Here is a 13875-nt window from a genome sequence, read left to right as displayed (position 1 = left end):
GTTTATCCCCTGCAGGTGCCTGCAGGGTGCCATCCTGCCGTGTGCCCACATCACCCTCACACACGGAGGCGTCGGGCACCCTCACGGAGCTCACAGCACCTTGCATAATGGCGCCTGTGCTGCGTGGCCCTTACAGCACCCCGTGTAATGGCGCCTGTGCTTCCTTGTCCTTCATTCACCACTTTCAGGGGGCAGGCAGCGTGTTTTTAGGGCCAAAAAGCGACTTTTGCACATCGACGGCCGCTGCCCGCTTCCCCCTCACTGACACACGCTCCCCCCCCGCCCGCCTCTGCAGGGGGCGGTGCCTCCAGGGGGGGCGGTGCCGCGCGGAGGCCCCGCCCCTCCGGCGGAGGGGGCGCGGCCACGGTGCCCCGGCCCCGCCCCGCCGGCCGGAGCCCGTTGAGCGGCGGAACGCGGCGGCGGCGGCGCCATGGTGAAGATCGCCTTCAGCTCCCCCTTCGCGCATAAGGACGGCGCCAAGAAGGAGGCGGCCGAGGCGCTGGTGGCCGACAGGGTGCGGGCAGCGGGGCTCGGCGGGGGGCGAGGGCTGAGGGCTGAGAGGGCGAGGAGGCGGTGAAGGAGGGCGAGGAGGAGGAGGAGGAGGAGGAAGCGGCCGCCGCCATTTTGTGACGGCTGCCGGCGCTCCGGTGAGGGGTCCCCTCGCGGTCCCCTCACGGTTTCGGCCGCTCGGGCGGCTTCCAGGCGGCTGCTGGGCGGCTGCCAGCTCCTCCCGGCGGTGCTGCGGGGCCCCGGGGCGCGGCGCTGCGGGTGCGGGGCCGCTGCCGCCGGGCCGGAGCTGCGGAGGCTGCGGCGGAGCGCTGGAAATAGAAACCCGGCGCCCTGCGGTTGGCTTTTCCTTCCCGGCCGCCTGTTGTCGCGCTGCTGACTCGCGCTGCGCTGTGCAGGTTTGTGGGAGGCTTTGTTTTGGAGGTGCCTTGCGGAGCTGCCAGCGGTTTCAGTCAGCCGGAGGCCGGCCGCTGGGTAAATAAAGCGGTAGGTCTGGAGGAGCCCCGCGGGCTGAGTTTATCCCTCGTCGTGGAGAGGAGCCGTTGTGTTCTGGTTTTTAACCAAGTAATAACCCTGCACACGCCGCCAGGAGCCGTGCCCTCACCTGGAGGAGCCTCCCCTGGAAATGGGGAAGGCAGCGACGCGGTGGTGCTGCAGCACCGGCTGCAGACCGAGGAGAAAGCTGAGAAACTGCACAGGGGGCAAGCTCCAAATTTGAGAGGTCAACTGGTTCCTTGTAGGACACACTCGTCAGCTGCTCCTCAGGCAGCTTTTGCTGTGCGTGTCTTTGGTGGCCCTGTGCCATGCAGCTTCTGAGCATAGCCCTAGCGTTGTCTTATGCCCTCCCTTCTGTTCTCATGGTAGCTGGACTCCTTCAGCTTAGAAGCCACTTACACCGTTTTGTTACACCGCGGTATTCTCACTCTGTGCGTGCATACACATCTGACTTTTTTTCTCATACCTCTTCGCTCTGACTTAATAGCGAGGTCACAACTTTTCTTGAAGACAAACTTGTTCTAGCGCTTATTCTTTTGATGGGATATTTGTGGAGAGCAAACAAGCTTCATGGCTAACATTGGTTGAAACAGCACAGCAAAAGTCCCCTAGGCTACCTGCACCACCCCTTAGCTTGCAGAATACTGTCCTGGCGTACTTTGGAGGGGGCTGTGTCAACAGCGTCTCTTGACCTTGCTGCCCATGTTAACAGGAGCGATTTCTTTCCTCTGTTGCGCCTACTTTTCTTTGTTACTGCACAGCTTAGAGCTGCGTTTTCCTTGCAGGTAGTTTATTGCTCATACTGTTTTTAGAGGCTGTGTAAGCTGTTGGAGCAAAGTCTTGGAACTGTGTTCTCTTATCAGCTGTCAGCTCGGTCTTCTGAGATCCGGGCTTCTGACATTGCTTTTTAATATGATAAACTGCTTGGCTTTGTTTGAAACAAGTGTGGCGCAAGTGTAGCTTCTTAGCCCTTGACATCATCCGAGCGCTGGGACGTCTGTAGTGCTGGAACCTGGTGCGGGCGGCCGCGCTCAGCTAATGATAGGCCTTATAACGATGAGTAGGGAACGGCGAGGTGGAGGAGATGGCAGAACACGATGAGAACAGAACCCGCCTTGATCTTAAACCCAAGCTAGCTCTGAAAGATGGCTTCCACATAATGACATGTAGATGTGGCATAATTCTGAGGTGAAACTAGCTTAGTTTTTTGTTTTGACAAACACTTAACCAGCCAATTGGAGCAGCTGATGTCTTGCTGAACCAACGCTTTTCTGTTTGGAGGATGAGGGAGTGGAACGTAGGAGTGTTGACTTTCATTAAACAGTGTTTTTTTGTTTCGTTAGTTGCACAGCTGATGTGTTTGACTTTTACACTGCTGTATCTTGCTGAGCATGGAAATATGTGCAGCCTGTGTAAAAATACTGTCACTTGTTCTGATCACAGCTCACTTAAATGTATTGTGTTGTACAGGAGTGCAAATGAGGGACCAGGATTAGGACTGGCCATGGAGGCTGCTGTGCTGAATCTAGGAACAGCACAGAGGAAAACATTTTTTTTTTTGCACCCCATGTGAAATCATTTTTTTTCTACATTATGAATTGACAGAGCAGGTTGTGAAAGCAAACTGCTAAATGCTGTAGTCACGAACCATTAAACAGACCATGTGCCAAACGTGTAGGTTATCTAGGTATTTGTGGCTTTTTTCTTTCTTTGTAGACCTGAAGAGTTGATTTTCCAGGTGAATGTCTATTCAGATCGCTTAGGATTTGACAGTGCTTTTGTTCTTCTCTCAACTTTTGCTTGCGTGGGCTTTTTGACTGAAAGCCTAGGAAAGCACCTAAAGAACGGGGCTTTAAAATGTCGTTCAGATATCGCCACTAGCTCTGCATCGGAATTACACAAGTGATCACCGTGTTATGTAATGGCGAGAGTTGTTTCCCTTGGCTGCAGTCCTGTCTGAAAGCGCACCAGGAAAAAACAAGTCAGTGAACTCTAGGCTTTTAGGCTGCTGTATACAAAACATTACTCTTCTTTCCACCAAAGGAGCAGGATTTTGAAGCTGCAAGGTAGGAGGTACCACGGGAGTTTATTCTTATTTGACATAATTTGAAGCGGTGCTTGAGTGGTTCTCCTTCACAGTGAATTGAACACGTGCGTATTCTGAGAAAGTTCTGAAACCCAAATGTGGGATTTATGTCAGCTGTCTCTTTCCCGACTAATAGACAAAATTGCATCTTAGCTTCCTGTGTTAGACCAGCTCTGTAAAGAACAGTAATGCTATTTTTCTTCCATCTGATGGAGGAGAAGAGGATAGGAAGTAGGCTTTGGGAACACCGTGTTCCTGAAAATGACCTTGCTCTACAAATCTTGCTTTCCTTGTACAATATTGTGGCTGCAGCACTGTATCTATTGTTACAGTTATGTAAATTTCTTACTGCTCAAATAGTTTTTTTTCAAATAGCTACAGTTTCTGGACAGAGGTTTGTTTAGAAAGATTACTGTAATGAGGAAAATATCCTCTCTTCAGTGCTGTGTGAAAGCTCATCTCGATATGATGCAGCAGTATTTCATGGAGGTGCGTTCTTACTTTGTGATGCTTGACTTCTCAGCACACACCTAGAGGAAAAAGGATCGTCGGATTGTAGGTCAAAGTGAAGCACTTGGTAGCTGTCTACTTTTAATTACGGGCGACTACACTTCTTCAGTTCTTACCCTTCTCTCTTTAAAGGATCCGGAAGTTGCCACACACGGAGGTGAAAACTCATCTGGAAGATGTCTGTTGACTCTGCTGGGCTTAGCGTTCATCTTGGCAGGAGTTGTTGTCGGCGGAGCCTGCATCTACAAGTACTTCATGCCTAAGGTAGAGTGAAAGCTCTTTCTAAGCACTGCTAAACAAAAAGTGCAGTTATAAATGGGCTACCTCTGTAATAGAGGTCTTTTGGTAGCTGGGACCTGGAGGCTTCTGTACCCTTTATAAAAGCTTTAGGTCTCAGACTTGCACTTCTTTGTAACATAGATGTTGGAAGTGTCGTTTTAAAGCAATATTCACTAAAAAAAAACTAATCTTGCTCTTACTTTCAGCATAAGTTGTACCGTGGTGAAATGTGTTACTTCGAAAACGAAAACCGGGATCGTGCTGCGGAACCGTATTTCCTCCCTATTGCCGAAGAAGCTGACATCCGGGAAGATGATAACATAGCCATCATCGATGTGCCTGTCCCCAAATTCTCAGACAGTGATCCAGCCGCGATTGTCCATGACTTTGATAGGGTAAGTACGTGTGCAGCAGTAAGAAATAACTAGTTCACAGCTCGCTGGGAAACTGGAGTGAATGGTAGTCAGGATAGCTCCAGGGTTTTCATTCCTGGGACCTGTAAATGATTCTGGCTGAGTGCTCTGCAAAGTTATATTAAAAAAAAAAGGGGGGAGAGGGGGGCAGATAATGTTGGTAATTCTAGTCTCTGCATTTTTTGCACCCAGTGGTAAGGATGAAGTGACTAGGAAGACCTTAACGCTTTCTCTGGACAATTACTTGCAGAGAACAATCACTTATCAGCTCTTAGTCAACTCTCAGTTCTGTTGTAAAGTACAACTAACAACTTTGGAGAAGTGATCATAATAGCTAAGTTCTTACGCTGGAGACCCGTATCAAAGCAGTGCATTCAGCTAGCTGTTCGTGATCTTCATCTTTTTGAAGTTACTTCTTAGACTTTGTAGAACTGTGTGGTCATAATCAAAAAGCCATGATTAATCAGCTGAAAACCTTTTTCCCTCCTCTAAAATAGCTTTTGACGGCCTATCTTGACTTGCAACTGGGTAACTGCTATGTGATTCCGTTGAACACATCCATAGTTATGCCACCAAGGAATTTGATGGATCTCTTTGCAAAACTGGCGGTATGTGGAGACTGGATTGTTCACTTATGCTGATGAGAGAATTCCTGATAAGAACACTGGATGTTGCTCCTGAACTACAATCTTTTGCTAGAACAGTCCTCTTGCCATCGAAGTACATAATCCCCCTGGCTCAGTGGCTGTACTAAAGTTAAGGCCAGCTGTCAGTGTATATTATGTTGAGTAGATTCATGGGTAAAGCTCTTATTAATACATAGCTTTATGAAAGCTGAAAGCAACTAGTAAATAAGGATAAATTTAGCTATTATAAAGCAATTTGATGAAGCTCCAAGTGTCATTGAAAGCCCAAACCTGAAAGTTGCCGCTGGAAAGCTCACTTGCCCTGCAAGTTTTAATGAAAAGAACAATTGTTCTGTTCTACTGGCACTGTAGTTAGGAGCTCACCGCAAGCATTTTGACTGTCCAGTGGCTAAAAGTGGTATTCTTCCAAGAAGGCTTATCTTGGGGGTCAAGCTGATAGAGCTTGCTGCTACTTCCAAATTAAATGTGATACTGAACTATCATGTGTCAAATGCACTTTTTAAAAAAGTCATTGACTCCTTAACATCTAAAGCTAGGTGCCACCTGATGTAGCTCAGCTCATTTATTTTTTTTGGCTTAATGAAGATCAGCTTTGTGTGTCCCCTTGCCCCTGCTTTTAGGAGGTGATCGATTTTTCGTGTTTGAGGCAATTATACCTAACACAAAGAAAAAAAAAAAACAGCATGACCTACAAAAGTTAAGTATTGTGAAAGTTTCCCTGTTTTAACTGCAAGCTTTGTTGTAAACAAATAAACTTGAACAGGTTCTCTTAACGTTTACTTCATATGAAGCAAGCAATTTGCAAAGCACTTGAAAGCAGAGTTAAGATTAACTCTACTCTACTTGAATGTAATTGCAACTGTTTGACGTGGCCTTTGTCAGTTTTTAACTTCCCTGGTGTGCAACTCTTCAAGACTAGCTTATCTTTAATATTAAACAGATGGAAAGCTGAAATCCAGGCTTCAAGTCCTCCCAAAGCAAAGAAAAAAAATGTAGTGATGTTTGTCCATTGATACTGTTATAGTATCAATGTAATCAAGGTATTTTCTCTTTTCAGACTGGTTCTTACCTGCCTCAGACGTACCTAGTCCGTGAAGAAATGGTGGTTACGGAGGAGATAGATAACGTATCCGATCTGGGTATCTTCATTTACCAACTCTGCGTTGGAAAAGAGACTTTCAGACTTCAGCGCAGAGACCAGATAACAGGTAATTTTCCTTCTGTTTAAAACAAACAAACCCTCCTGTTGGAGTAGGAAAAGGGTAAATACACCATCAGGGATTTTGGACCTGAAAATCTGCATGTTCACCGTAACGTCTGCACTGAGGCTACTGTTAGAACTGATGGATGGTTTTTTTCCCTATTTTCAAATATAAGTCTAAGTTTCAGTCAAGCGTGGTGAGAGAAGCTTTTGGTTACAGAGCTACAAGTTACGTGCCCAAAACAGGTTTGAACGTGAGCATATCTGTTCCATTTTTCTGGTTGAAGCCATAGATTAGTTTGACCTAAAATCTGATACAGTCCATCAGATTATGTGGGTCTCTGTAGGTGTTGATTACTCTTTCACTGTCCTTTCTGAAACTGGGCTGCAGGAGCATCAAACAACATTATCTTCTTGTTCATTTGCTCTGAGAAATACTGAACATCTAGATCTGGACATCCCGGACTTCTCCTCTGAAAGAGGAAGAGCACACCATGGGAAATTCTGAGCTCTACTTCTACTTCGTGTGTCTCTTTGTGCCACCCCTAGCCATTCTGTGAAAAGGAATGAGTTTGTGTCAGTGGTTTGACATATTGGAAGGAGGCCTGAAGTACAGAAATGTGACACGATGGATTTTAGTTCATTGTAGTTCTCAAAGCACTTAGTCTGCTGCTCTCATCAAATGCATAGCAAACTAATCCTTTGTCAGTTACTGCCTTTCAGAATGCAAATGATGGGTTTGTCAGAACTCTCTGCTCTAGTTTTCCTGCCAGACTCTTGGGCAAGATTTTCCTCTCCCCAGTTACAGCTTGCAGCGTCAGGAGCCACATCTGCTGTTTGCTAGAGACTACGTCCTGTTACTACAAGACGGAAGGCTCTGTTTGTGGCAACATAAAACAGTGGTCCTAAATAGCAAAAGCAGATGAAGAAACAGTAAATGATCCTTTTATGGGAGGGAGAGGCATGTGTCAGAGCTGTTGTGAACAAGTCTGAACTGACTGCTCTTGTGTCTGAGACTGTAGCCTACTGACAGTACTGCAGAGGGTGTTTTACAGTGTTTCCTTAAGATCATCTTGCTTTAGCATGTTTCAATTCGTGTTGCTGGCAGCTCTGCTGCACCGTAAATGACTTCCACAGAATACTTCCACAAAAGGATTCTAGCAAGCGAACAATGCCCCTTAGTACAGTTTCTTTCTTGTAACTGACCTTGTTTTGCTCTTGGTAGGGGGAGAAACTTCTATTAAAATAGAGGACTGCTGCTGAGGAGAAAACTGTTCTTGCTTTCCAGATCAGATTTCTAGCACACCTTTCTTCAAGTGTGCACAAAACCAGGCCAACTTAAATAATTAGACTGCAGTGGATAAACTCCTGTAAACCGTGTGGAGAAGTCTGCTCACTTAGCTGACGCTGCATTTGCACTCAGATTTTGTGGCGTTGGTAGAGTGGTTTGTTAGATCAGGCAGTTCCCTGGAGGCCTAAGTGAGGGTGTGAGAGACTGGACCGGTCTTCTGACTGTCCGGTGTGTGCGTCCAGTTGGAGAGCCGTTGGAAACATAGCTAAGGTAGAGGTGAACTGAGGAGCTAATAGTCCAGCTGTGAAGTGTTTACAAAATCAAACAGTACCCTGCTGTGTTTGGTTTAGGAGAATGCTTGTAGACTGCTATGGATAGTTCTGCTTGCATACTCTGAACAATTCTGTGCTTATTAAACAAGCTTAAAGCTTTCTTCTCCAATTCTTGTATACCGGTGTGCTTTAGTGGATCAGCCTGTTTTGACTGCAGGACTGCTGTATTCTTGTCCCCTGTTAAAGCTTCACAGCTGATAGAGGTAAACTGCCTGTATCAGATCCAGTGCTGGCATGTCCCAGAATAGAGAAAATCACCTTAACAGTGGTAGGAAAAAACTTAGTAAGATCATCAGCTGAGTGGTAAATCCTCATCTCTCTTCCCAGGTGAAGACTGTGCTACAGAATTACAGAATTACTCTTTGTTAATGCATACCAGGGTGGAGAGAAGTACTGATAAAGAACTATTTTTTTATTTTCATTTTTTACTTTTTCCTGCACCTTGTTAGAGTTTTTCTGCTGTTTTCCTGTAATTTCAGTCTTCTTTGCCTTACTTTCCTTTGTGGCTAGGAAGGGCTATGAGAAACAATCTGTTCAGTGTTCTATTCTGTCACTGAAGTAATTACAGGATGCTAGGTAAAATGACAGTATCTTGCTTTATCCTCCGCCTGTATCTAGCCCCCTCTTAAGTTGTCACTGTTCCAAGAACGGGGGAGGTTTCCTGATGGAAAACCAGCCCTTATCCAGCTCAAATGGTAATTCATGGCTGTAAAAACACTATGCACAGAATGATTGTATTTCATTGTTGTTTGTAATGACTTAAACAAAACCTGTAAATACTTGCTGCAAAGTTACAGGTCTCTTGCTTTACTTAGGCTCTCATCTGGTCTCGTCCCCAGGTCTGCAGAAACGTTCAGCGGAGAACTGTCACTCAATCAGACACTTTGAAAACTCTTTCGTTGTTGAAACAAAGATCTGTCAACAGTGAGAGGCGTTGGATGGGAGGTGACTAGTTCACACCTTCATTGAGAAGTCTCACCATTAGACGTCGACTTCTTAAATTAAAATGTGCAGTGATAATCAAAAGCCTTATGCATTTTCTGTGTATTGCTTGTATTTCAAAGACAGTCACCATTTCAGCTTTCTTTGATCCTTGGTATACCTATTCTTAGTTTTCTGTAGAATTTAAATTTGAGTAAGGTGTTTTGGTTTTGTTTGTTGGGTTTGTTTTTCTCAGAAGGGTAACATCAGTTTGTCCATTGAATGTGTGTGATCTACAGTAACCTGGGAATGGCAGAAAAACATATACAGAAATGTTAACCGACTCCTTGGCTGGAACCAGTTCTGTTCACCTTAACTTTCACGGGATGATTAATGTATTAATCTGTGGTTTGCACATCTTGTGTAGTTCTGTAGAGTAGCTCTGCACTCAGTCTCCTGGCTAAAAACCTCCTGATGCACATCATTAAAGGTTTATTTTAACATCCATGTGTGAAGCATGTAAAATCCAACCTCAGTGATCATAAACCTCTAACACTACCCTTTCTTTTTGTGCAATTACTGTATTGAATTCGTATGTATATTTGGAACCTTCCCTGAGCTTACACTTAATTCTTCTACCTTTTGTTTGGTTTTGTGGTATTTAGTTCTTAGATTCAGATCGAGTTGCTCTTAAAGCTTGTCAGTATTTTGGTTATGAGTTGGTTTATCCTGTAACTTTCTATTTCAAGAATCTGTTCTGGCAATAGCTCACTTGTGAATGTGACTGTAGTTGTAAACTTAAACTACTGGCTTATACAAGCTTTTTAGATCAACTTTTTATGAGCAAGTAGCATTACTACTGCAGTCAGAGCATTGTTCCTTTTTTGAAAGCTGTAGCATAAAGACAGCGAAGACACAGCATCCTGCAGTTGATGAGAGTTTTATTAAGGGACTTTATATTGGCATAAATTCTGCAGCCCTGTAATAAATGTTTCTCTAAAAATTCGGTGTTTGTGTGACTTCCTGGTGCTCAGAAGCAGAGGGCACTACACTGGTATATGGGCCATGAGGGGGAAGCGAGGGTTGTGGGTCTGGGCTAGCATTCAGTTTTCTTCCTTCTTCCCCCTACCTCCTTCAGTCCGTGAAGCCTGATTTCCTCTTCCTGTTAACTGTGGAAATGCTTTGTGGTGCAAAACAAACATGAGGAACAGAGGGAGGAAAAGACACATCACTACAAACTTGATCCCCCATGGTGTAGTTGTCAGTGAAGCTAGTGCTACTGTGAGTTGAATTCAGTGTGCAGGCTGCCTGGCGTGAGGGCAGCAGCTCAGCTGTGGTATAGTTCTTTTTCAAAAAAAGGTGAATTATAGCACACATCTCAGTGTTGTTGAGGAGGCTGGTGGCCAACAGTATGCTTGTGTTACTGTATTTAGGGCCGTGCTCATGAGTCCTTTTAGCATATCATAACTCCAAGACAGCAGAGGATTAATCAAACATGTTACTGGAGCGCCTTCCAGCTTTAAGCACAGAGGTAGGAGACAGTGAGACTTCTATTAGTCTGACTGCTCAAAGAGCTAATGTATTGAACCCTTCTGGCTTTCCAGGAAAATAGCCGTGACTTCTACAGCTGGAAGTAAAACAATAAGCAGGCTTTCTGTGCTGAGAGCTAGCCAGTGAAATGCCACTGTAGGAGAAGCTCCTCTGTCATTGTGAAAGCACGCAGGGGGAAGGAGTCAACCAGCTCTGGGGCAGTGGGGATTTTTGTTGTCTTGCCTTGGAAATGAACACAGCTCTTCTCCCAAGGCATAGGGCAATGCAGAGGACATGTCCCAAAGCCAAATGTAATCTCTCTCAAATGTAAATGCTCTCTCTGTAATCAGAGCAAGTGTAACCGCGATTTTTGTGTCCTTAACTTTGTCACTGAACTACAGTGCTGAAGAAACCTCTTAATTTGTTAGAGTGCTAGGTGTGTTTTACCAGGGGAAGCAGTAGAAACTTGTCAGTGCGGCTGCAGACTTGCTGTGTGCTTGGACAAGTTACTGTGGGGAAGATTTCCGGATCGTCTGAGAGGATATCGAGGGTGGGGTGGTTGTCTGGCTTGGTTTGCTAGTGGGAAGATTTGGAAATGAGTTAGTTGCAGAGAGCAAGAGCATCTGACTGCAGCATTAAGCTTTGGCTTTATTGAAAACAGAGATGGTGGTTCTTCCTTCCAGCTCTGAGCAGCTGTACGGGGAGAGCTCTTACAAGCCCTTAACCTGCTGGCTATCTTCAGGCGTGTAGCAGGAATGCAAGAAATGCTTCCAGATAGGCTGCAACGCTTACCTGTGCCTGGTAAAGACTTTAAAAGAATGAGGTCAGTTCCTTAAAAACCTATTAGATGTTCTAGGCAATGAGCCAGCGTATTGAAAGGAACACATTGTTCTCCTTACCTCCTCAATGCTCTGTCTTTGAGAGAGTAGCTGCAGTTTCAGCCGCGCGCGTGGTGTGCTGGGCTCATGGTCTGGCCCTAAGCGCTTTGTGCTCTGGACAGGCATTCAGATCAACGGGCTGCCGCGGCAAGGCGGCTTCTAAGAAGATCCTGGGAATGCGGGTTATTTTCAGATCCTGTGTCTTTGACGAGCTCCTGCGTTCGTCTATCTGGTCTGCAGGAGTCAGAAGGCTGCCTTGCACCAGTAGGTGGCACAGTCAGCAAGCCCTTGTGCTTCTGAGCTGCCCGGGGCTGGCTGTGAGGTACACGTAACTGATAAAAACTCGAGCTGGTACTGGTAGGTGACTCAAACTGACACTGTACCTATTTAGACTGAAATAGAGGTTTCCAAGTAACTTCTGTACCTAAACATAAACGTGGTTTGGTGCAGGCTTCCTTCACCTGGTGTCGAGTCTTTGCTTTTAGGCATAGCTCATCTTTACTGAAGAACAACTTTATAGCATAACAGTAACTGTGAACGTGTGAACGTGTGAAATACTACTTAATATCTGAGTAGGACTGTGCTTCAAACATGAGTATTGTAGCTGAAGGGATAATATTGCCAAGATGCAAATGCAAACTCATTTATAGTAGTGGCTTGTTGTTACAAGTGTGCTGACTCAAAAAGTAATCAGCGTGCACAGGACAATCAGCAGCCACTGTGCGTTTGTGTACAGGCAATTGTCTTTAGGCTAGCTTGCAGGTAATCTTTTATGATTCTGTTTTTAAACTGAGGTTTTAAATACCTTTACGAATGTTAAAATGGATTCCAGTGCTTTGGATGATTCGGCTTCCAGCACTACCTATGAGTTTCTTCAAGTTTATTTGTAACTCTGATCGGGAAGACAGGAGAAAATGGCAAGTGAGAGCAAATGAGTTTGTTAGTCAGAGCAGATGCTGTTGACCATTGCAGAAGCCTGAAGGCTTTCTGTTTGAATGTGGCCCTTAAACGCAGGCGGCTGGTGGTGGTGTGAGTGGCAGGCAGACATTGCCATTAGAGGAGATGCTACCCTGCACTAGAACTTCAGGTTTTTCTCCAGCCTGATTTTGTGGTTAAAAAGGAAAAAAAATAGGAATTAAGTTGTTGTTTGCTTGTATAAGTACCTTGAGATGAAGATCCAGGTAAGGAAAAAGGGGGACAGTGATGAAACATTCAAAAGACATACAGAGGCCTCAACGTGATATGAAATTAGAGCTTTAGCACCTCAGATTTGTTAAGCTGTTTGGCTAAACGTGGGACATATTTCACCATAAGCTCGGCTCTAAACCATGGGCTGTTTCAGCACAGCCTTGCTAGCATGGGTGTGAAAGATTCAACCTCACAGCTATATCGAAAGTCACGGTGTGTACGTAGACACCCAGAAGAAAAGGAACTTGCTAGGACTTCAGCAAGATGGGGCTGACTTCTGTGGACTTTACTAGTTCTTTGCAACACAGGAAAAGCTACCAAAAACACAGGCGTGCTCAGAGGAGTTTATGGTGGGTGATGGCAGAAATAACCCAGCTCTGAAATCAGCACTGAATTTCCCTGAGGAAGTTTTTTTTACTATATTTTTAATCCTCCTAGTATGCTTGGGATTCGTTCTTCCCCGGTTGTTCTGGCTCTGCTTGCAGCATTGGGGCTACATTGGACAGTCCTCTTCTAATGGCAGAGCAGGTGCCAGCTTTAGTTTTTGTAGGCAGACAATTTCAGTTCTTGTCCCTTTCCAAAGTACTCAGGAAGGCTAGAAAGAAAGAAAACATTATGGTTTTTAGGTGAAAACATGCCCAATCTGTTGTGTTTAATCTCACATTCTCCTAACATGCCCCAGACTAAAAATCCTAGAGCAGAAAAGAACACGTGTAGGGCCAGACACACACAGTGCGGTCAGTCCGTGGAGCCCCTGCAGGGTCCATGCTAGCCGTGTGGCTGAATTACCACTTCTGGGAAGACTGCGCTCGAGGTAAGGCTTGGAGGAATTAAAGCTGCTCTGACTGTCCTCATTTTAAGCTGGATGGGGGATGGCTTGGCTGCCAGCTATGGCACGGTGCCCAGGTGCTAGCACTGATTGAAGCTTTGAGACTCTAAGCAAAATAATTACACGTATATATAATTATAGTCACACTATTTCATTAGAATGATTTCTTTATTATGTGTTTATCTTCATTATATTGCCTAGGCAATAGGAACGGGTGTATTTCCTGTCTTGAGAATAATTAAAGCCTTGCCACCTAGCACTCCACCTCCAAAGGAAATCATTTCTTATAGCTCCAGCTATTTTGTTTACTTAAGCTTGTTTTCTGACATTTTGTGTGGCGGCTCCTCTCCCAGGCTGCGCACTGACAAATGTACAAGTGAATTCGCTGTCCTAGGAACCCTTCTGCCTGTGGATGTGGGTGATCTGTGTGTCACAGACGTGTTCAGCTTCTCTTGAGCTGTTCCATTTTAGGGCATGTTGACATCTGATGTTGTTCCAGGATAAGCCCGTGTGTGGACGCCTTATTCTGGAACAAGACCTTCCTTCCTGTGAGCCTAATCCCTTGCTGGAGCGGAGCCAGGAGCTCCTCTGCTGGCGTTAGAGTGCCTGCCTGTGGGATCCATCAGGAACAGCTCCACCGAAAGGTAGACCTGCAGTCTGTTTGGGGATCAGTCCCTGTTTTGGGTCGGTGGCATGTGTGTGCTTGCTTTCTTTAGGGAGGCGGGGCCTTTTATTTTATTTATTTATACACCTTTTTTGTGGGATGAT

At 45.4% G+C, this 13875-nt stretch overlaps 1 protein-coding gene across 1 annotated transcript; it reads left to right on the top strand.

Moving 5' to 3' along the window:
• Positions 1-350: 350 nt before the first annotated feature.
• On the top strand, positions 351-9685 carry ITM2A (integral membrane protein 2A). The gene is made up of 6 exons (XM_035325199.1): positions 351-514; positions 3731-3862; positions 4084-4272; positions 4788-4898; positions 5995-6145; positions 8601-9685. Exons 1-6 carry the CDS (start codon positions 431-433, stop codon positions 8687-8689), a joined length of 756 nt encoding a protein of 251 aa, XP_035181090.1. The 5' UTR covers positions 351-430; the 3' UTR covers positions 8690-9685.
• Positions 9686-13875: the final 4190 nt, after the last annotated feature.

This window comes from Oxyura jamaicensis, chromosome 4 (assembly GCF_011077185.1).
Source record: "Oxyura jamaicensis isolate SHBP4307 breed ruddy duck chromosome 4, BPBGC_Ojam_1.0, whole genome shotgun sequence".
NCBI lineage: Eukaryota > Metazoa > Chordata > Aves > Anseriformes > Anatidae > Oxyura > Oxyura jamaicensis.
The sequence above is the reverse complement of the archived record's forward strand: the minus strand, read 5'-3'. Positions and strand labels throughout refer to the sequence as shown.